Source organism: Lissotriton vulgaris, chromosome 2_1 (assembly GCF_964263255.1).
Source record: "Lissotriton vulgaris chromosome 2_1, aLisVul1.2, whole genome shotgun sequence".
Lineage (NCBI taxonomy): Eukaryota > Metazoa > Chordata > Amphibia > Caudata > Salamandridae > Lissotriton > Lissotriton vulgaris.
This window is the reverse complement of record NC_141687.1, coordinates 1,031,931,995-1,031,955,931: the sequence shown is the minus strand read 5'-3', so window position 1 is coordinate 1,031,955,931 and position 23,937 is coordinate 1,031,931,995. Positions and strand designations below refer to the sequence as shown.

The following is a 23,937-nucleotide window of genomic DNA, read 5'->3' as shown; positions in this document are numbered from 1 at the left end:
CGGTGGGCTTACTGGAGGCTCACCTTGGTGGCCCTTCCTTCCCCCATACAGCACTCTCTCTTTTCAGAGCCTCCGCATCTCTACCTTCCTGTGGCTGTCAATTTTGCTCCACTCCATCTCCATTGTAGCAAAAAGAATGTGAGGAAAGACTTAAATTTGGAAAAAAGGAAAAGATGGCCAAATCAGAAACTAAGGAGAACGTAGAAAACTATCAAGTTTGATTCCAAAGTATTTATATGTGCTTTTTAGTTATAGACAACATCACTGAGTGACAATGCACACACAGTAGTACTGGATCCTACCAATGAACACGAATGTAAGAAATTGGGTTATTGGTTGAGGGGAGTCAAAACCCTACCCAAGCAACAACCACAATCCTTGTCAGGGTGAAACCAAAAATAACTAAACGTACTTGTGTACAAAAGCAGTCAAGCGTAACTAGGGGCATAGGGATGTGGTTTATGCAGCACACAACAGTAAAAACGAGAAAAAAAACACAAAAAAATAGAGAACATTTCAATAAATGAAATAACATCAAAACAAATGAAATCAAATCTGTACAACCAAAGTTATGAGTTTTTAAAGTTTTTAGTGACATCTAACACGTAGAAAAAGATCAAAGCGCCAACTAGGTGAACTGTTCACGTAAGACCGGGGCAAAGTAAAAAATTAAGGCTGACCCTGATGGAGAGCGGGTCGGATTGAAGGGGTGGATTGGGCCCCGTCTCAGCTTACCGTCGGACGTAGAAAATGTCTTGATGAAAAGTCCAGCAGAAGGTGGAGTTTAGGGGGGCATGCAACAGGCTAATTCCTAGGAGGAGAATTCGTCATCGCCGGGGAGTCGCAATATAAACTCTCATTCAACCCATGGACGATGGCGGGAAGATCTGGATTTCCAGACTGGGGAGGTTGTTGGCATCGATGGGGAGTTGGTCACTGTTGAGCCAAGTGAAGTTTTATAACTTCATACTTAGACAACGTTTTGGAAGTCAAAAACCTCCAGCGGGACGAAGCTGCAGGCTGCAGCTGAAGAGGGTTCCACGAGGCTGGATCCCATCACTGTGAGGTCCCACTGACCAGCATTTTCTGCTGCGGAGAAGGGCGTAGTTGGAGCTACTGCAAAGTCAGGCTGACTAGCAATGCACCTTGGGCGGATCGGTTGGCAGGTGGTTCCCAGTCTACTGTCGACTCTTCAGGATGTTTTTTGTCGAGCCCAGTCGGTCAACACATTAGTAGTCGTTAGGTTTTCAGGGGACACCTCTAAGGGGCCAGCACTGATATCAGTGTGGTTTTAATAAGATGAGGTGTTTGGTACCAAACACCTTGGGGTTCAGTGAAGCCACCATGTAGCTGGGAAACTCATAATGATGAGTGTCCAGCACATGTACTTGTTATGGCGTCTCTTTGTACTGGTAATGTCTAGGGGTGAACTTAGATATCATCGGGACATATTCACTCTCCAGATATGCCCTCGCATTGGTATAGCGCACCCTGCCTTCAGGCTGTAAGGCCTGCCGTTGGGGTGACTTACCTATACCACATGTAGTACTGGCAGCCATGGCACAAAGATATCTGTGCCATTTCGACTCTCCTGTTATCTCTGCACCAAGACAGGCTGCAAGGGCAGTTTGCATGAGCTTGGTGAGGGGTACCTTAGGGTGGCACTAGTTGGGCTGCAGTCCTTAGGGATCCTCTTAAGGACCAATGCCCTAAGTACCAGGGGTATCATTTACTAGAGACTTACAAGGAATCCCAAAGGGGTTGCCAATTGTGGATCAATTGTACAGTTTCGGGAAAGAACACTTATGCTGGGGACCTGATTAACAGAATCCCAGCACATTTTCAGTTAAAGGTGCACCAGATACCAAGAAAAAATTGGGTGGGTTCTGCAACAAGATCCCAATTTCCTACACTGGTGATTGATTCTCTTAAGACAGCTAAGGCCCCAGGGGGATATGGATAGTCAGTAGAACTATACAAGGCTTTCCCCAGGACACTGGCCAATAGGTTATTGCCTTTCTATTTGGAGGCCATTGTGCCGGGGATTTTTCCGAGTTCCATGTGAGAGGCCATAGTCGTCCTGGTACCAAAGAAGGGGAAAGACCCACACAATGAGGCTTCCTCTCTATGTTAAATGTGGATCAAAAAATACCCAGCCAAATTCTGGCGGTGCGTGTGCTTCATTATCTCCTGAAACTGGTATATACTGACCAGTCAGGGTACATCCCACGTAGGAATACCATGTGTAAACTCCAGGGGCTTGCTCATGTCCTCCATGTCCCTGATTTATACCTTGATCAATATGCCATGGTCTGTCTATCTATTTATTCATTTGCAGAGTTTTATAAAGTGCGAACATGACCCATCAGGGTATCTGAGCGCTGTACATAGCTATCAAGTCAAACATACAAGAAAATGCAATACAGGAGGGCAAATGCACGGAGCAATGCAAATACAAATACAGATAACAATATACCAGAACTGCTATGTGAATCCAAGATCCCGAGGAGGATTTGGAGTTTCTTGAAGAGCAAATACGCCTCAAGTTTCTGGTTGTTGTGGTGAATGGCCTTGTGTGTCATGCAAGCTATTTTTAACTGGAGTTTAACTGGAGTCTAGCTACAAATGGGAGCCATTTTTAGATGGTTGAAGTCAGAAGTAATGTGGTCGAATCTGCTAAATCCTTTAAGGAGCCTAGCAGCTGAGTAGGCCCTTAGTAGAGACAGTTTGGGTAAGCCAGAAGGAGTAGCTCTCCCATAATCTAATCGAGAGATGACTAGGGGTTGGACTGCTGTCTGAGGTATGTCAGAGGCAAGAAAGGTTTGATTTTCCTAAGTATATTTAGGTGGTAGTTAGCTTCTCTGGTGGTGGCACTGATATGCTCTTGCATATTCAGGTGTTTTTCCAACATTATACCTAGTGATCTAGTGGAATCGATCACATGTGGTGCACATTTCTAGATATAGAGCAGGCTTTTGGCTCTGTGTGCTGGAGGTATCTTTTGCAAGTATAACCCGATTTGTCGCCTAGGTCAAACTGTTATACATGAAACTATGTCTCTGATGAGTTTTTATTGCAGAGAGGGACGCAACAGGGTTACCCCCTTGCCCCCCTTCTGATTGCCCTAGCAACGCAGCTCGCAGCGTGCAGACTGCATCAAGTACTGCATGGGTGCGGAATCCAGGTGGGCAGACGGTGCATGTTGTGTCCTTATATGCAGATGATGGCTTATATGATATACTGGCGACAGTTGGCGCTTAGGTCCAGATCTTCATGAATATAATGAGGGAAATCAGAGAGTTGTTGGGCCTCTATGTCAACTGGTCAAATTCTGTACTAGTCCCAATAGGCCAGCTAAATGAGTAGATAGCGAGTTATAACTAAGTCTGGGCAGTGATCTCCTCTTCACTCGGAGTTTGCAGAGTTTTCCGCACTCCGCGTTACAGAGAGCTCGTTGAGATTTTCCCTTGCTTATGTTCAACAACGTCAAGTTGGCAAGCGCGAGCGTTAAAATCCACCTCCTGGTGAGATTTCTCCACGCGGGTGGCAAGATTTCTCTTTGCGAGTGGTCGCATATGCTCATGACAGCTCACATTGAGAAACCGTTCGTTCGCGTTGAGAAAGCTGCAGCTCGAGTAAAAATCTTCTCCAGCGGCAGAAAGGAAGCAGTGTCTGCTTGTGCTATGCATGGTGCCGGTTGAGATGATCGCACAGTGCAGACAAATCACTGCGAACAGCATTTATCTAACGCATTTCGCTGCTGGCGGAGCTCCTCGTAGCGCAGCAGAGTTTTTTCTGCACTTCTTTATAACTAGTGTGTGGACGGCCTTGGAGGTCGGAGAGTATACAATACCTTGGGCTACACATTGTGCATGGTGTGCAGCAATAAAACGCCCTGAACCTAAGACGAGTCATTGCCAACCTTCACCCCTCTATTAGGTTCTGGATCACCTTGAAGCTTTCCCTGATGGGGAAAATAGCATTGATTAAAATGGTGATGTTACACCGCTGTCTTTATGTGCTTTAGTGAACCATGTATGAGATCCTTTGGGGAGTGTTCAGGAATTAGATTGCCTGATGGTAGAATTACTGAGGACAGAGAAACAATGCAGAGTGGGACTCTCCACACTTAAGCTGGAATGGGGAAAAGGAGGTATGAGGTCACAGCCCTGATATTGTATTACTTAGCTGCCCAATTAAAGCATAAAGGTCACTGGTTTGATGAGGGGGACAAGTGGGAAAAGACATTATATGCAGGTACCTGCTGAGATATGGCTATATGGGCTCTCCTCCTACGCAGCAACTGTGTTCCTGCAACACTGCCCCATGGTTCAGGTATGGTGCCGCCTGTGGGAGAAGGTGGTACGGGGAGTGCTTCGCAGAGCGCCGTATGCGCCTGACTCAGAGTTCTGGATCGTCAGGCTCTTTGCACTAAATTGAGCAGTCCATGGCCATTGCCCGGTGGAGAGATGGTGGGTGTAACTCACTGAATGATCTATACCCAGGCAGCTGATTTATCACCATGCAAGCCGCCTTTGACACATTTGGTCTGGGGCAGGGACAATTTCTCCAATACACAAAAATCTCTGCCATAGCCAGAGGAATATGGCCCATGTTTCCTGAGTCCCTGGAACCCACACAGACCTTGGTTGTTCTGCTGCCCATGGTGAGGGGAGAGGGAGGAATACTTGCATCAAGCACTACGGTCTGACAGACCAGTCCCACCCTTGAAAGTGGTGGATACTTGGCAACACTTTAGCCGCCAGAGAATGGGCAAGGGTTCACGGGGGAGTGTGTGAGGTGTCAATTAATGCACAATTCAACCGTATTCAGTTTCATATCATACATATCACCTACCTCACCCCTATGCTGTTACATACTTTATACCCAACCAGAGTCCCAGGATGTAAGCGCTGTGGAACCACACCTGAAGACTTTTTCCATGTATTGTGGAACTGTCCCATAGTACATACATTTTGGGGGGAGGTATTGGAGTAGCTCCAAAGTGCCACGGGTGAGGTGATCCCCATTGAGATTGAGCAATGACTCTTGGGTCTGCTACTGAAGAGACAAAAAGGGAAGCTCAGCAGGAAATTTGCACTGCTGGACTTAACTTTGGCTAAGTGGCACATAGCTATTAGATAGAAAAGCCTGAAACTCCACTCAGGCAGTGTACTGGCAGTGTGATTTTATTAAATGCGTGAGGGAATAGGAGGCCCACATGCGAAGGGTATGACGAGATGAGAAACTGGTGGACGATCTGATTTCCTGGTGGACTATGGTACACGATCCAGCTAGTTATATTGTTCTCAGTGGTAAGGCACCTGCTGCAGAGATCTACGTGTGAAATAAGGGTTGAGACTTGATGATCCGGACATACATCCTTCTTAGTTCAATAATGGTATGGTCCTCGAATATCAATTTTTAAACATCAACACACAAAAAGAAGTAGTGACAAGGATATTGACTACATACCAGGATATTGTGAAGGGTAATTATATATTGATAAGTATAGATTTACAATACTTAACTCCTCCGCCATGTACCATGACAATATATATATTTAAGGTATGTAGATGTGGAATTAAAAACAGCAAATCTATACTTACCAATATATACTTACCTTCACAATATTCTGGTTGTCAATATTTTTGCTTATCAACATTTTTGTACTCGTTATTCTGACGTGTAAGCATCACTAACATGTAGATATCCCATATACTTATACCAGCAAGTGTTGTCAGTGTTTGCAGTTCAGTAGGTTCATAGTGGGTGCTTTACAAATGTATACATTAAACATAAACCAACCATGAATGATATCACAGGCAAATTCAGACCCTATATATGTATTATATATAGGGTCAACATATAGAACCAACCTAGCCAAAAGGCAGTGGAGCGGTGTGCATGGGTAAGGGAAGCTTAAAATCACTGAGTAATAGGAGCGGAAGCTGAGTTGTGGAAAGTTAATGCATTGTGATGTAGTGTTCTTTAAAAAAGGTGAGTATTCAACTATTCCTAAATGTAAGCAATGTTTAGGCAAACATGATGGGTACATAGATGTTGTTACAGACCCTGGGTTCATAGTTGAAAAAAAGGCTTGTTGTCCTGTTTTGTTTTTTGTTTTTTACACTTCTTAGTTTTCAGTTTCATAGAGTCCTGAAAATAGGTGTTCTAGAACCACCAGAGATGGTGAGCTTGTCTTCAAGATAGGCGGGGGTTCTGGCTGTGATGGCTTTGTAAATGATGCAGCTGGTTTTGAAAACAATTTGGGCTGACAAGGAGAGCCAATGGAGTTCCATCAGAATCAGGGGTGATGTGATCCTATTTCATGCTGGGTGATCATATTTCATGCTGGGTTCATCAAATAGGACATCATGAAACACAAGTGACCTTCTGGAACTCCCAGTCTTCTGCACTGTTTGTGAAGCAGAATTGGGTAAAGATACATTGATTTATGCTTTGTTCAATTAATAGCTCCTTTAAATAATAGCTTCTGATTCTCCAGCAGGTATTTGATTTCTTACGAATGAGATTTAGAAAGTAATATGTCTTAATGTATTAATTAATTAATTAATTGCAGGTTTATATAGCGCTAGAATCGACTCCCGGAGGAGTATCTCCGCGCTTCGACCGCTGCGAAACCCTTCCTGGCTTCCCTGAGGGATGGTCCCTTAGTGGGTATCTCCAGGGTGAGACCAGGCATCCCCAGCGGTCTGGTGGGGCCGTTAGTGAAAGTGTGATCGCTGATCAGAGTGGGCACCGAGGCGAGAGAATTATCGAGTCCGCTGACCCTGGTCCAGAAACCTGCCGCGTCGGGAATCGAACCCTGGTCCCGGGCCGTCCTCTGCTCTCGGGTCTGCCGCCTCTAACCAGTGAGCCACACTACTTCACTTCATTATTTTTGATGATTCATTAGAGTGAGGTACAATTTCTGATACTGTCTTTCTGGTCATAAAGTTATTTAAGGATTCCAGCCAAATGAGCAATCGTGTTAATTCTAAGCATCTTAATTTGAGTTTGATAAAAAAAATTGATTTTTTTTAAATGGCACGTTTATATTCAGTCCCTCATTACGAGTGTCACATGTCGTTTGCGATAAATGTCACACCTGACAAAATGTGACATTGTGGTGTTCGGAGTATATTGTGTGAGATTATTATAACCCATTTAGCAAAAATGGGACAACATGGAGACTTTATGCTTACCATATCATCATAAAATCAGTAGGCCTAGTATCTACCTGGCGTTCTTCCCTGAGTACACTTAGACAGGCTTAAACAGCATCATTTACCTGGGCAAAATTGCAGGGGTGCAGTGTTTCTTGCAAAATTCGGAATTACGGTTTGTGCGATGATAAGAGTTGCCGGTAACTATAAAACTACTGTGAACGTCTACATGTTTCTTCTTCCGTCGAATTTTCCCCCAGTGTGAAGTCCATTTTGCCCTTTCCTCTTCCTAATTTTACACGCCAGATACGGTAGATACCACGACAAAACATTCAAGGGACTGCTTTCCTTTCTATTCTTCGTCAGCCTTGTAGTGTGCACTAATCTTGGCAACAACCTATAAAACAACGTGATTTTTTCGACAGATATATGTGTTATTTCTCTTCTTCACTCCAGACCCGTACTTGCCCTTTTGATGCTGTTTCCTGAATCCTAAAACACCTGGAACGTGAGGGGTCGCCGGGTATGAGCAAGCTTTTGCAACCGAATGCTTTTTTCAAGCAGCCTGAGGGGACGCATCTGAAACGTCTCCTAATGCTCTGGGAACGCCGAGCCAATTTAACCCACCAAACCATGACCAAAGCCTTTTGTAGCCCGTGATGAAATCTGCTGCAGTGCAGCAGAACTCACTGCGTCACTTCAACCCTCAGAGGTTAGCGCGCGCTAACGTTTCTTTCAAGCAATAAGAACTGCAGAGGACAATTCCCAAATAATTCATGCCATATTTTGTTTTCCAAGAAAAAAAATTAAATACAAAACTGATATGCATATTTCTGCGCACGGCACTCAATTTGTTGCGAATACATTCCACATTATTTTTTTAAGGACAAAAGTGAGACATTTTAATACATGAAAAAGAATGCCATACTTTTTCTTTTTCCTCTGCTCTTTGCAACTGTTCTTTTTCCTTACGTAGTCTTTCTTTTTCTTCCTCATTCTCTTTTCTTCGGGCCGCTACCGCAGCTTCCAGTCTGGCAACTTCCTCCTGCTGTGCTCGCCACTGCAGAACCTACATGTGAGGAAAAAAAAGATAAAATTCAAGGGACTTAGTCAAACAGACGAAGGTTATTCAGCGTCAGGAAGCCTTCGACATTCACACAGCATCAGGGGGTAAAGTATGTTTATTCTACATGCACTGAGGAAAACGGACAGTAAATCCAAAGGCGTATACCGTTAGAATATCCAGTTTTAAACATAAAATATGGTGCTTAAAAAATAACGTAGCCTGACTATTTACCACAAAAATATAAGTATACAAGCAACAACGATATGGACATTAAGGGTATGTAGATGTGGAGTTAATAACAATACATCTATAATTATCTAGGCACCCTCACTTTCTCAATGTTTTGGTAGTCTATGTTCTGACTATGGTATTTTTATAGCACAATCTTTTTGTGCCCAGTATTCTGACATACAACCCCTGACTGACTGACTGACTGACTGCTATGACACATTTTACAGAGGTTAATGTAGGTGCATATATTATCAATCCGAAACATACTCAGTAGGTGTTTTCTCCTGCTTTCTCCCTGTACTGGAAAAGGAAGATTTAGCAGAGAGCTGCCAAACTGGGTGTGGATGATGGTGGTGGTAGAAAGTGGACAGAGACATGTAGGGGCGCTGCCAAAGAGAAAGAGCCAATGACAGTCAGCCTTTAGTATATCGGTGCATGTGTGTTTATTTTACAAACTCTGGGTAAGATGTACCAAGCTTTATAGCAGTCACAAACCATGCAGTTCTTTAAATAAAAGAGTTTGTGATTGCCTACAAGGTGTGTATTGTCTCCCAAACTCATTTTAGGAGTCTGTAAGGTTTTACGGATTCCTAAATGGGTAAGCGACTGGATTTGAATTGCAGTTTGGAAGGGGCATATTGTGGGTGTCCACTCCAAATTGCGATTCAGAATGAAATGTGTCAATAGTTCGCAACTGTAACTGTGGTTGCGAAGCAGTGAATAGTTACAGACACCTCAAGGGGGATGATAGTTGAGGCACAACCCCCTTCAACTTTGTGAATTTTCGTAAAAGTTTCAGGTGGAGTAGGTATGAAAAAATGAAACTTAAAAAAAGAATTTTTTTTTTGTTAAAAGCAGCCCCATTTCCTTTAAGAAAAAAGGGCTGCTTTAACAAAAAAAGAAAGCAACTTATTTAAACCCAAATACATACATTATTGACTGCTGACCTCTGCAGGCCACCATCCCTGTCATCAAGGCCCACAGAACTGGGTTGCAATTTGTGACCTACCTCAATCATATTAATGTGGTCGGTCGCCATTGCAATCCACTCCGAATGGGAATTTTGTTAACCAACTTATTAGCACATCTGTCAGTTCACACAATTCAGGCTGTGAAGAAAGAGAGGAGGTAGTGGTGTTCCTCTAAGAGGAATATCCGCACTATCACAAAACATATACAAATAAAGATAATTAAAGGACAGCAGATGCAAAACTAGTGTAATGATACTAGCGGAGTGCAACAGAAACCCACGTCACTCACTACCAGGGGTGACCAAATGTTGAGAAAGCAAACTCAACATATACATATCAAGAAGAACTGGGTCAATTCAGGCTGTGACCAGTTTTTGCAGCCAGACGAATGACACATCTAGCCCTCTGTCTCTAATGATAGTGTCTAGGAAAAATGTGATAGACAAGCCCTTTTGCCCTTTTTAATTTGCCACAAAAAGATTGCATTTTAATTTAGCTTAGGGTATAATGAATCTGCTGTAAACATCTATGTGTCTCCAGCAAGTCTCTGGACTAATGGAGATAATACCGACAGCGCGGTTAATGCAGCGGCTGCAGAGATCTGCATGAAATTCCTAGTCACAGGTTTGAATGATAAGAGAGCTTCATTTTTTTTTTGAGTTCAAATCATTTTTATTAAGCAATAACAAAAAAGATAACGGCCATGAGGCATCCGTAGGATTACAATCTTATTGGAGTGACGCCGTAATCAAGCATGGATCAGTGCATGTAAAACAATACATACATACATACATCAACGGAAAATAAAGCATATTAAAAACAAGAAGGTAACATCAGTCCGGATCTGTAAATGATATGAGATGAATGAATAAATAAATCAATAGATCAATGGATGGATAAACAGATAGACAAGGCAAACAATAAAAGAAAAGAAAATATGCCATCATTACATTCTTACGGTTGTACACTGTTCCATAGAGTTCTCCATCTAGATCTAGTCATATAACACCAGGTATACTTTAACGGTCATGCACAATGTGTTTAAGGCTGGTAAGCCCATGTGGACAGGATATAACCAGTACAATTAATTAATACCTCGGCAACCCCGCAATTACCAAGTAATTACCAAGTATGGACCTCATTGGTGGTACTTCATGGTGGGTCGAAGGTAAAGGAGGCTTGGTCTAAGGAAGACCACAGTTTTTTGCTGGTAACCTGCCATGGTGACGAATGAAGAGCGGGATTATCGGTGCCTCTAATGCAGTATAGCCATTCCCTCCAGGCATTAAAAGAGACCTCGGATGTTGATTTCCAATTGCATAGGACTACCTTGCATGCTAGTGTTAGCAAGAGATCCAGGAGCTGACGGTCGTGATCCCCCTTTAGCAGTGGGTCTAGAGCCCCCAAGATAATGTAGATGAATTCCCTTGTAGGGTGTATGTCAAACGTGTGCCCAATGTAGTCAAAGATTTTAGTCCAAAATGTGTGAAGCATGGGGCAATTAAATAACATGTGTGGAAGGTCACCGATACCTGAGGAGCAGTTCCAGCAGGTCGGTGTGTCTCGCAGGCCAACTTTGAATAGTCGTTGCGGAGTCCAGAAGGCCCTGTTAAGAATCATATACTTGGTCTGTGATAGTATCGGCGAGACCTTATGAGTGAGTGCTGATGCATGTATCCTGACCCAGTCTATGCTTATCCCAGTGTTATTTGGTTCCGATTCCCATTTGGTTTCGTTACGCCTCATCGATTTGTTGGGTGTTGGTGCAAGAAGTTTATATACTTTTGAGACAAAATGTCCAGAGGACTGAAAGTGAGGGAGCATAGATTTTAGCCAAGGTGTCGCTAGCTTGAACGTTCTGGTGGATAGGGCTGATTTTAGCTTCAGGAACGAGTAAAAGTCAATCGGCGATAGGGAATGCCTAGTCTGCAGAGTCGAGAATGGCAGTGGCATGTTATTTTCGTGTAGATCTGCAATTACATTAATACCTTTATTAGACCAGTGGTCCCATATAATGGGTGATCCGCCAATTTTAATTGACGGGTTACTCCATAAAGAAGCAGATGATGAATTGTGGATTTGTAGACCAGTCTTGTGGGCGCGATCTATCTGCAAAAGGGCTCTCTTAGTATTAAGCATGATGTATTTAGAGTTCGTAAGGTGTGAGAGGTCCATTGTGAGCACAGCAGAGAGTGGGGCCTTGCCGATAATGGTTTTCTCAATGTCAATCCATAATGGCGTATAAGTAGGGTCCTCAGTGAACCAGGAAGCTCCTTGCCTGCAGAGGAAGGCGGTTTGGTAGTTTCTGAAATTTGGTAGACCTAGGCCCCCTTTAACCTTTGGCAGTTGCAGTTTCTTCATGGCAATTCTCGGTTTCTTCCCTTTCCACAGAAAGTCCGTTAGCAGCTTCTCAATTTTATGTAGAAAATCCTCCGAGAAGGTCATGGGAAGCATACATGCCAAATAGTTTACCAAGGGACTGATCATCATTTTTAATGTTTCCGCCCTACCCCACCATGAGAGGAACTTTGGAGACCAGCCATCTAAGAGTTTTTGTATTTTTTTGTAGAGTATCTCCTCATTAATTTTTAGGGTAGTTATCAAGTCCCTTTCAAATTCCAAACCCAAATATTTAAAACTCTTCGGCTGCCAGGTTAGCCCGGAATCGCCCAAGATGTTTTTATCACACAGGTTATTTAATGACTTCACCTCAGTTTTATCCTTGTTCAGGGAGTACCCAGATACACTTGAGAATTCTTCGATTGTGGAGAGTAACGCCGGTATAGCCTTATCAGCTTTTTCACTCATGACCAATACATCGTCAGCATAGGCCGTGAGTTTGATTGTACACGATGCAAACTGGACTCCTGCAATTTCAGGGTTTTCTCTAATATAATACAGAAAGGGTTCAATTGCCAGGAGGAATAAAGACGGGGACAATGGGCAACCTTGTCTAGTACCTTGTTCTAGACTAAACGGGGAAGAAAATGCGCCGCCGGCCCGTACTCTAGCCGAAGGACAGGCATAGAGGGACATGACTAATTTAGTGAATAGGGGACCCAGGTCGAATTTGTGTAGTACGGCATTTAAGTAAGTCCAGTCTACTTTGTCGAACGCTTTTTCAGCGTCTAGTGTAATTGCAACGGTGGGCGTGGATAAGAATCTCGCTTGTTCAATAACGTGGGCCAGAATTCTCGTGTTATCGCTCGAAAGCCTATTCTTCAGGAAGCCCGCTTGCGAGGGATGTATTAGGGACGGCAGGACCTTCTGTATACGTTTTGCTAAAATCGATGCCAGGAGCTTACAATCCAAATTTATCAATGAGATGGGTCTGTAATTTTTGGGGAGTTTATGATCTTTGCCTTCCTTGGGTATTACCGCAATAACGGCTTCAGCCATAGTTCCCTTAACTTCTCCTGTGGTGCTAATTTCTCGAAAAACTTCCAGTAGAGGAGTGGCAAGAATATGGGCAAAAGACTTATAAAATGGTGCTGTATAGCCATCAGGGCCGGGGGCTTTCCCTTTTTTAAGGGATTTGATCGCGCTAACAACCTCTGATTCAGAGATCGGTTCATTTAAAGATTCCCTTTCTGCGGCCGTAGGTGTTGGGAGTGTGCAGTTCGAGAGATACTTCTTCATTTTTTCACTGTCAACATGTACATTCCTAGCATAGAGTTTCTCATAAAAGTCTTTGAATATATTCGCAATCTTAGTGGGATCAGAGTTAGGAGTACCGTTTCCATCTAGTAAAGAAGTAATGGTGTTCTTTTGAATTTTAAATTTAAGATATGCCGCTAGCCCCTTCCCTGCTTTATTCGAGTCACAGATTTTAAAACGCTTCCTCTTGTCCAGCCAAATTCCTGCCTTCTCACTGATAAGTTTGTTATAAGTATATTTTTGATTGGACAATTCAGTTAGGACTTCAGAGTCTCTACTCATCAGGTATTTGCGCTGGAGTTTTGAAATGTCTTCTTCTAATTTCAACAAGGCCGCGGTGCGGTTCTTATTAATCGCAGAGGATATTTTTATAATAAGCCCCCTTATAGTGGATTTCAGTGCCTCCCAACGGATGGTGTCTGAAGTGTCCCCTCTCTTATTGTACAATAGGAAATCTTTAATGGCGGCGTCAAGGGTTTCTTTGTGTTTCGTATCATTAAGAATAGTGTCATTGAATCGCCACATAGATTGCCGGGTAGACGGTTTAAGGTTAGAAAGTGTAAGGGAGACGCATGAATGATCAGAGACTAATCTGGGAGCAATGTCCGCGTCCTCAACTCTTCCCACTGCATTTTTAGATATGAGTATATAGTCAATTCTCGAAAACGAGTCATGTGGCGGGGAATAGAAGGAATAGTCTCTACCATCCGGATGCATTAATCGCCACGTGTCCACCATATGGAACCTATTGCATAGTTTCATGAATGCCTTATGGGCTTTTCCTGGGCGAAATACACATTTAGAGTCTCTATCTAATATAGGGTCATATGGGAGATTGAAGTCGCCCGCCAAAATATGGACTGCTGTGTCGGGAATGGAGATGATCTGTTTCGTGAGGCCTACCCAGAAGGACGGATCATGTGTATTTGGAGCATAAATAGTCGTGATAAAGAACTCAGTGTCATCTTTGAGTAGTTTTGCCGACATCCATCTCCCTTTCGTGTCTGTTGTGGTAGAGATTACCTCCACATTCGCATTCTTGGCCACTAGCATCACCACCCCGTTCTTTTTTGAGATTGCTTCAGACCCTATCACTTCAGTGTAGTATTTGTTACGCAATGTGTGAAATAGCTTCGCCTCTAGTTTTGTCTCCTGCAGCAGAGAGCTTCATTTTTAAGGGGAAGGCTGACCTGAAATACGTGTAACTTGTAGGGCACAGGTTTGCACTTTACTTAGGACGGTAGAGTGGGTTAACCCATTGTTAACTACCCTCCCAGCAGCTGGGTACCGAGCGAGGTACATAACAAGGGGAGTCACTAACAATGGGTATTGCCCTAAAGGTAAGGGCAATAAGGCTATCGGCACCTCACCCAAAAATGGAGCATTGCAGAAGCTCTTCATCATCTGAAAGGTGGGTTGAAAAAGGGTCTGCGTGCTCCCACAGCACTCCCTAAACCTCTTCTGAAGCAGCCTGTGGAGAAACAACTGTCCGGGCTTCTCCTCTTATTTTTACTGAGTGGTAAAAAAAGGTTTCTATCTAGTAGGTCCAGCACTACTACAGACAGGTCGTCCCCAACTGGGTATCTCAGGGTGCCCCTAACCTACCTTATTTCAGATTTCCAGAAATGTTTGAGTTTCTCAAACTGCCTACCAAACCTGCTCCACTGTGCACCTGAGAACACCTGCTGCACTTTATGAGGTTTGAAATACGACTTCATGAAAAGTTTCTGGAATATCTTCCCACAGTTGGGCGTATTTTTTCTGATCTACTTTCCTCAGTACTGCACTTCCCCAAACTCCTAGATGTGCCCAGTCCCGTGTCTCTTCTCTAAATTGAGGTCATCTTTACAGTATGGATGTTAATACTTTTTTTTTATTTCACTCGTGTCCAGACAAACTGTTTAAAGGTCGTAAAGTAACTACTTGCTGCTGGCGTTTGATGTTCTTTTTGTCAAACGTGTTAGATATGACAGGACATTCTCCATACCTCCAAGTCTTAAAAACACCTTCCTTGATTCACACGAGAAACATTTGTGTTATAACCTGTCAGGGTCAGGTCAGGGAAGCAGAAATGGTAGTTAAATTCCACCTAGAATATCCCTTGTGTCCAACATTGCCTTAGTCACTTCACTTAACAGAGTCCATATGAACCCAGGTTTCCAGAGACCCCTTCGATTTCCATGCTTTCGAAAACCTCAGATTGGCTGCTCAACAGTACCTCTAGACACCGAACATACAAACCTCTCCCCCTCGCACTTTCCTTGCCATCAATAACTTCCTGCAAAGCTGTTCCTTTTCTCTACTCCAAAGAAGCCCTTGAATATATCTCAATCTCCAAGATCTCAGATCCTGAAGTTGCTTGAGGCACAGTTTGAAATAAATACAAACGCCTTGCCACAGTGCTTATTTCAACTTTGTTAATCATCCCCAAATCGGATATAAATACGTTTCTTCATCTTCTCAGATCATTATTTCATCTAGGTATTTTGGCTCCCATCAAGATTCATTTCAGTACTTTAAAGGGAAACTTTTTATTAAGTCTGGCAGGATCATTAGGTTTATAATTTCTGACTTATCTCTACTGATCTTGAATTCAAAGGCCCATTTATATGATTCCAGTCCTCAGTTCAGGGTCCATTTTTCAACCAGCAGCAGGTCTTCACGTCCAAGCAAACTTAGTGTTGCTGACCCTAAATAGACCGGCTTGGAGATTTACATGCTGTTAGCATTTAGATTTCAATGTTCACGGCGTTGTTGTTTATCTGGCCAAATGGTACATTTTTGCATGTTCCACAAGTTCTGCTACATATTTATGAAATGTAGTGTTACAGTGCCAAACAGTTTATGTGTGAGGAATGCTTCATCTGTGCATGTGGTTGTGAGTAAAGGCACTGACCAGGACTTCATTTTTGTTATGAGACTTTGACTAGATGTGCGTGGCAAGGAACATGGCCGAATGGCTACATTTTGCTGAACTCCCACCTGCAATTGTATATCCTGCAGCAAATCCTGCGGCTTTGGGCTTGCCGTTGCCACAAAAACATTCTGGACACCAAGCATAAATTATAGGAGAACGGAGGGGGAGAGAGCTGCGGCCGGTGGCAGCATAGAGGTCGAGCTCTGCCCAACTGGAGTGCTACGGCCACGCTGCAGAGGGGGAGAGACTTGCGGCTGGTGGCATCATAGAGCTCTGCCCAACTAGAGTGCTGCGGCCATGCTGCCTCGAGGCTGCTGAGCCGGAGTTAATAATGAGGCCGCAGGTGGTGAAACAGAGGACTGTAAATCATGTTGGATTGCGGTGACTGAGGCAGTCCCCGTGCGTTTCTGCAAACAGAGGTGCTGGGTGCGGGCCGGAAGGCTCGTGTACGGCATGTGGCGCTGTGGATGGGACTGCTGGCCTAGAGTTGTGCGGCCCCACTACATTGAGGCTACCACACTGGAATAATTCCTGGGCCTGGGCCGGAGGAGTGAAGGCCTGAGGGTAGCGAGGGGAGTGGCATGGAAGCTGCGGCCCTCAGAGTACGTCAGCCGCATAGCCCACTGAGTGCCGGCAGGCAGGAGAGAGGAACACTGCCGGGGTGGCCTGGAAGACTGGAAGTCTGAACATTCCTCAGGGCAAGCGGGCCAGGAGGAGACCTCTTGGGCTGGCCGTGTGTGCAGGGCTTATGAGGGCAGCGAACGGGTACATTGAGATTTGTCAACCTTGAGTTCCTGGATACTACTGTGGGGCAGCCAGCAGAATTAGTGTGGGGGCACGCTGGACATGGTGACCCCCTGCAGGGACCAATGTATTCCCACATCGCAGCGACTGAACCGGGTCAGGCCCGGGAGGGGATTTGGAGTGGTCTGAGGTGTGGCCATCTTGGGAGCCATCTGTGAGTGAAGTGGCCCCCTGTTGAGCTGCGTGCTGCAGGATAAAGATCTGGAGGAGGTGTTCCTGTTGGCCCTTTGGGCTGGATGTGACTGGGGGTCTGGAACTGAGCGGGAGAGATGGCCTGTGCTGTCACCCCCAATCGTCATTTGAGATGGTGGTAAGAGGTGCATTGGGCCAGTGGAGGTTGGGGGGGTCACACTGGACTGTCGAAGGGGGCCTGAATCCTGGAGTGCGCTTTGCTGCTTGACGTCAGATGCTGCTGGGGACAAAGTCCAATCATATGCTGTGACAGGAATCGTCACATTTTTGTCAGTGGGCTGTGGAATGGGCCCCTATAGTGTGATATAATGGGGAAGGATAAACCTACCAAGCTGGTGCAGTGAACTATACGTATGTGATCTAACTGGATGGGGGACCGGGTGTGGAGAGCAAGGGGATAGTGCAAGCAGATCAGATGGCAGCAATCAATGGCTCGCGGGAGGAGCTGGTGGTCAAGATAGATTCTGTGGCTATCAATGTTAATCTACTACACCCAAAATGTGGTAGACAGGGTCACCAAAATGGAAGGTTCAGTCTTCGAACTCAATTGAGACAACTGAAAGAAAGAGTGCCTAGGCTGCCTAAAGTGTCTGCAATGTTGGAAGACAGGGTGGATGATGCTGAGGGCAGGTCCTTAAGGAACAATTTGTGCTCTGTGGGGTTTCCTGAGAGAGCAGAGGGGAGAGATAGCTAAGCTCTTAAATTGTGAAAGTACTACAAGCCAAATAAGTAGTCCAAATTCAATACTGGATGGGGTTTCGATCATATTATAGAGACCCGGGGTGCCCCCCCCAGCAATTATAGCCCATATGTTTAATTTCAGAGAGTGAGACATAATTTTGAAACATTTGTGAGTGCATGGCCCACCCCAATTCGACGAGAAAAAACATCTCTATCTTTCCTAACTATACCAAAAAGGTGCAGGACCTGCATGAAAACGATGTGCTTGTCAAGAAGGGACTCTGTGACAGGGGTTTGAAATATAGCCTGATGCACCCTACTAAACTTTGTATTGTGCATGATGGGAAGGCACATTTTTTCTACACCCCTAGGGAGGTAAGTGAGTGGCTGGATTCGCTGTCTGGTGATATGCCCAAGGGTGACGCGAAGTGGGGAAGAAACCGCTGAACCAACGTGTGACAATCGGCAAGGCTGTAGGGCCGGTCATGGTCATCTTTGAGCCAAGACTCCTCAAGCCTGAGAGGGTGCATAGTGGTGTGCCCGGACGGGCCCCTTGCAGATTTGAGGTGATGCCGGATGCTGGTGGCTCATTCTTACGACACAGGGGTGACCTTGAATTGAGCAGCAAGTGCACTGATGCAGGGCTGACATGAACTCCCAGGACGACATGTTTTATGGGGTGTAGTTTCTGTGAGACGCTTGGAAGGGCCTCCAGGTAGGGAGGGGATAATACTCTGTGTCATGATGCTGCCCAAGGTACTGTGGCTTAATGGTAAGATGGTGTGATGTTGGTGTAAAGAGAAGGAAATTGGAATGAAACCTAGTTAAAGATTGATAGCAAACCAGTGGGGGCAAAAATGGCCCTGTAGTCAGTGGTGAGGGGCTGGAGTGCCTCAGGCCTCACCATTCCCAGTGGTTAGTGGACCACAAGTTTAGCACACGCACACAGAAAGGTTGGGTTATGGGGCAGTGGATGAGAAGTCACAAACTGTTAGTTGCAGGGTTCGGTCTGTTGCATATACAGCCCGAAGGGGGAGAGGGGTGGATTTCAGTATTGTTTCGAAGCTGTGTTTTTATTTAACTGTTCACGTATGATTGTGTCTTTATTCCGATTACACCATGCTGGAGTGGGGGGGTAAGTCCTGCACGTAACAGCTGTGGGAATATGATTGGTGGGGTGAATCTAGTGATGACTGGTAGTACCGCTAAAATACTAACTTGGAATGTCAGAGGGCTGGGTTGGGTGGAGGGGATTCGGAGGGGTTATGCATACATGAGGCGATATGAGGTTTCAGTAGCCTTTTTGCAAGAGATGCAAGTGTGGGAGGGCTGCATGCACACACTGCCAACAGATGGTAGGGCACCTTTATTCTACCTCCTGCTCTGGGTTTGTGAGAGGAGTTCTGATCTGGGTTGGCCCCATGGGTACCATTCAGTTACAGGAGTCACAAAATCGACGTGGAGGGTAGGTATGTTATCCTGTTCGGTGCCCTGGAGGGGAGGGACGTGTGTCTGATTAATGTTTACTCACCAAATGCTGATTGCCCATAATTCTATAGCCGACTGGTGCCGGATGGCACTGAGTATTTGGCAGCAAATTTGGTGCTGGCAGGAGACTGTAATTGATCTTAGATGGGCCCTGGATTGAGATCCTCCCAGGCTTCACACAAAGTCCGCACTGATGGGGGTCTTGAGGGACACTCTTGGGGACTGAGGTTGGTGGACATATGGTGGCTGAGACACCCGCAAGAGAGGGCCTATTCCTGTTATACAAAAAAGAGGGTTTCCCTTTTCCTGGTTATGAGAGATCGATCAGACTGTTAGGGGCAGTCCTACTATCAGATAATTAAAAAATCTGATCGAAGTATAATTCAATATGAGGCACCCCACATGGTAACACATTTACAAATGAGACTAGTAAAGGTAAGTAATACAGTTTTTACAGTATTTCAACCGAAATTCAAAATTGCATAGATAATAAAATAAGAGGTCAAATGATCAAATACTAGAATTGCTATTGATTAAAATGATCACATTTATTGTAATTATTATAACAAACGGTTTATACATTCATTAACATTTCATAAAAGCAAATTATCACATTCAATTTATTAAAAGCATGAAAAAACTATACATTTGTTAAAAAAGGAAGAAAAAGCACAATAACTGTTGACGCGGCGTTTCGGTGAACTGGCTTGAACACCTTCTTCAGGACAATGCTTTTTTATGGTTAAAACCAATTTTTTTGTCATCAATGACTTTGCTCTGTTCTATGGGGCTTTGCACTGAACCTCCTCAAGGTTACTCTTCCTTTGGGCGCTTCTTGTTTGATTAGTGTTTGTGTTTTGTTACTTTGGATTCTTTGATTTCTTACTCAGGTTGCTGATTATAGTGTGCCCTGGGTTGGCTTCATTAAAAACAACTTGTTTAGAGGCGGTTCTCTACGGTTTTACAGCACTGCATCCACTCCGTCCTGTGTCAAAGCTGCAACTGAACCGTAGAGAACCGCCTGAAAATATAAGATCAGGACCATTAAGAAGCAGACAAATTAGAAGAGAGAAGATTGTGTACTGCTGCATAAAACTCTACGGTAAAACAAGCTACCTGACGCTCAGACCACAGCCGTCCTGTATAAGACCCCTAGGGCAAAGAATCAGAGCCCTTAGAAAATCACCAGTGAAGAAATTGAAAATCAACACTGGACAATTAAGCTATCTAACAACAATCAACTAAATAACTTCAAACAAGTTGTTTTTAATGAAGCCAACCCAGGGCACACTATAATCAGCAACCTGAGTAAGAAATCAAAGAATCGAAAGTAACAAAACGCAAACACTAATCAAACAAGAAGTGCCCAAAGGAAGAGTAACCTTAAAGAGGTTCGGTGCAAAGCCCCATAGAACAGAGCAAAGTCATTGATGACAAAAAAATAGTTTTTAACCGTAAAAAAGCATTGTCCTGAAGAAGGTGTTCAAGCCAGTTCACCGAATCTATTCCTGTTATACACCATTGGCCGGTGCCTATAGAAGAATTGACTATGGTTTTGTATCACAGACAATGGCACATAGTGTGCAGGATGTCACTTACCTCACTATGTATATATAAACCATTCCCCTTTGTTGATGGGAATGCATCTTGGATGGGGCGACCGTCCAGACCACTGTGGAGGCTTAGAGTAGAGGCATTGACTGACCAAGTCTTCTCATCCGTGGTTAGCGACAAATTGACTCATTATTTTGAAGAGAACTGGGGCAGGACGGGTAGTAATATAATAGACTGATAGGACCTGCAAGTGGTACGCAAGGGGGAATGTTTTAAGACCATGTATGGGGTAAAAACAGCTGTCAGACAGTCTGGAAAGCCACAAACAAGCATTAAGCACAACCGAGAAGAGCTTCCGGCAGTGTCCGGATAAGCTTCCCGAATAACAAAAAAGGTTGTTCTTGGAAGACTGGAATAGGTTGCACAAATTTGTGTTTCGGACCTATATGGAGAGCCTGCCTGTGGGGAAAGACAATGCAGGTGTGTTGCTGGTTAGGTTGTTTCAACAGGAGGTGCGTGGAAGAACCGGGGTTTAACCCAGCGGCATCAGGGGCACGCCTAAGATCTTCGAGTTCACCTGTCTTGGTATACAGAGACACGGAATACTTCTGGATGGCATCAGAGACCAAGTTTATTAGCTGCAGCTAGTAACAGTGATCCTAGAAATACATCACATGGAAATTCTCAGGAGACTGCTCATTTTACTAAGGCGAGACGTCTCCTTTTATACCCAATATTCACATATAAATGTTCACCCACTGCACAAAATTCTAGCCAATAAGGTACATTTTCAAACAAAGTGTCACATAACAAAAACTCAATTTACAGTATCCCAACGCAAAAGGTAATTATTAGGAATGTCCCAAATTCAATCTCCACAAACCGGACAAACCTATAACTGAAAGCATAACCCATGTAATGAAGAAACATAAAAAAGAAACGGTAACAGATGCTGAACAAGATACGGCATGTGCAAGGAAACTAAAAGTTAACGATGTCCTGAACATTGATTGGCATTCTCAGACAAAGATCGATTATGGAAATTGGCTTTACGAGGTCCGTTTCAGGTGAAGAGGTCAGTTTCTTACAGTTCTTTTCAGAGACAAAAAGAAACCTAGTTAATGTATACATGAACTAAGAAGGCCAGGCCACTTTATTCGCTAGGTTACCTTCACAGGCATACGTGAGGGCAACACAAAATGGTGGCACAGAACAAAATGGAGTCAGACTCGAGAATTACAAAACCTCAGCATCATGCCCCACTACTGGCGGTCAAGGACGGGGAGTTATGGCTATTTTGAACGCAATTGAACATCAATGCCACCTTTGCAGCCCACCTCCGCAAAACCTATCAATCACAGCTGGGAATAGTGGAGGGAGGGGGTCAGCGATATCCGAGGGAGGCACACATGAATAGGCTGGCTAAGGAAATGCCTAGAGGCGCCTATCACCAAAGAAGAGATAATAGTGGGGATAAAACTGTGAAGGCACAGGGGGTTTTTGGCTGCTGGTAGAATTTTAACAGAGGTGTGCGGAGTGCTGACAGAAAAATTGTTGGAAGTCTTTGAGGAAGCTATCTCCAGGGGCCCTTTGCCCGGCTCTATGTGGAAGGTCTTAGGAGTGATGTTGCCAAAATCCAGCAAAGACCCATCTGAGACATCTTTCTATCGCCCATTATCAAAGCTGAATGTTGATGTGAAAATACTAAGTAGATCGAAGGTATCTTGCCTGTTGAGCTATTTGCCGTATATGGTTCATTTGGACCACTGCGGGTTCATACCGAAGCTAAATACACTCTGCAACTTCAGGCAACTCGCGCACATATACCATGCCCCGCAGCTGAGAGATGATGCCTCCACGTTGGTGTTTCTGGATATCGAACAGGGATTCAACTCTGTAAATTGGAACTACCTATGGATGGTATTGGCCAAGATAGGGCTGGTTAGCAAGTATGAAGTTTGGGTGAAGCTACTATACGTAGGGGCCAGGGCGAGAGTAAGGATGGGTGGGATAGTTTCAGAGAGATGCCAGTTACAGAGGGGGGCAAGGCAGGGCTGTCCTCTGTTGCCACTTCTATTCGTGCTAGTGATGGAAGCCATGGAAGGTACGCTAAAGCAGGTGTTGGAAACCTTGGTTGTTCTGGTGGGAGAGACGTGGCATATGATCTCCCTACATGCAGATGTTGCATTAGTGTACCTAAGGTAGCCGGAGTATTCAGTACCCAATCTTTTGAGGACTATGCAGGAGTTTGAAGACACCTCAGGGCTGTATGTAAATCACTATAGGTCCTTACTATTCCCGTTGGGAATGCTGGGGGGAAGTATCCCGCAAAGACTACTGATTACTGATCTGCCTTTGGAAAATATTAGTGTACAGTATTTGGGAATCAGGGTAGCTGAGATGGCATTGGAATCGATTAACCTAAATGTGGGTCGGGTAGTGGAAGGCGTAGGCCCGACCATCTGTTTTGAAAGACGCTGCCCTTATCCCTGACAGGCAGGGTTGTCATTAGTTAAATAGTATTGTTGTTGCAATGCCTCTACATGCTGCAGGGCATGCTGCATGAGACCCCCCACCATTTCTTTGTGGAAATAGATAAGTTGCTAACAGAACTGCTGTGGGACAGGAAATTGGTAAGGCTCAAAACTGTCAAAAGACCGTAGTTATGGGGGGTGGGGTGGGGTGGGATGGGGCATTGGGCAGGAGTTGCCAGATTTAGAGTCATATTATATGGTGGCTCCCATGCAGCATGCTGTACATTGGCTGGACCCCAAGGACAATTGGGGGAAGCCGCTGTTAAGGGGTTCATGTGACATGGAGGACCTGTTAAATTTGCCGATGCAAGCAGTGGGAGTACCCTTGGAGGTGCCATAAGTGGTGAGGTTGTTGGAAATGGCCCTTTTTGCAGGGTTATCCCCAAACTTTTAGCTTTTTCCTCCTATTTTCCGCTGACCTGTTTGTGTTGGTTTTAGGACTCTAGGCATTTTACCACTGCTAATCAGTGCTAAAGTGCATATCCTCTCTGTGTAAACTGTGTTATGGATTGGTATTTCCATGATTGTCTTATTTGATTTATGTGTCGGTCCCTAATAAAGTGCACTGCGAGTGCCATGGCCTATAAATCAAATGCTGTTGGTGGGCTGCAGCACTGCATTGTGCCACCCACATAAACAGCCCATAAAGTCTAACTCTGGCCTGCCATTGCAG

The 23,937-nt window shown here is 44.5% G+C and overlaps 1 protein-coding gene across 1 annotated transcript in view; it reads right to left on the bottom strand.

Annotated features, from left to right (window-relative positions):
* CCDC148 (coiled-coil domain containing 148) overlaps positions 1-23,937 on the bottom strand; it is a 1,056,272-nt gene that overhangs the window by 180,120 nt on the left and 852,215 nt on the right. Inside the window, exon 11 of the mRNA XM_086956667.1 lies at positions 8,098-8,238. Coding sequence (XP_086812793.1) covers positions 8,098-8,238 — 141 coding nt within the window. The remainder of the gene's footprint in view (positions 1-8,097; positions 8,239-23,937) is intronic.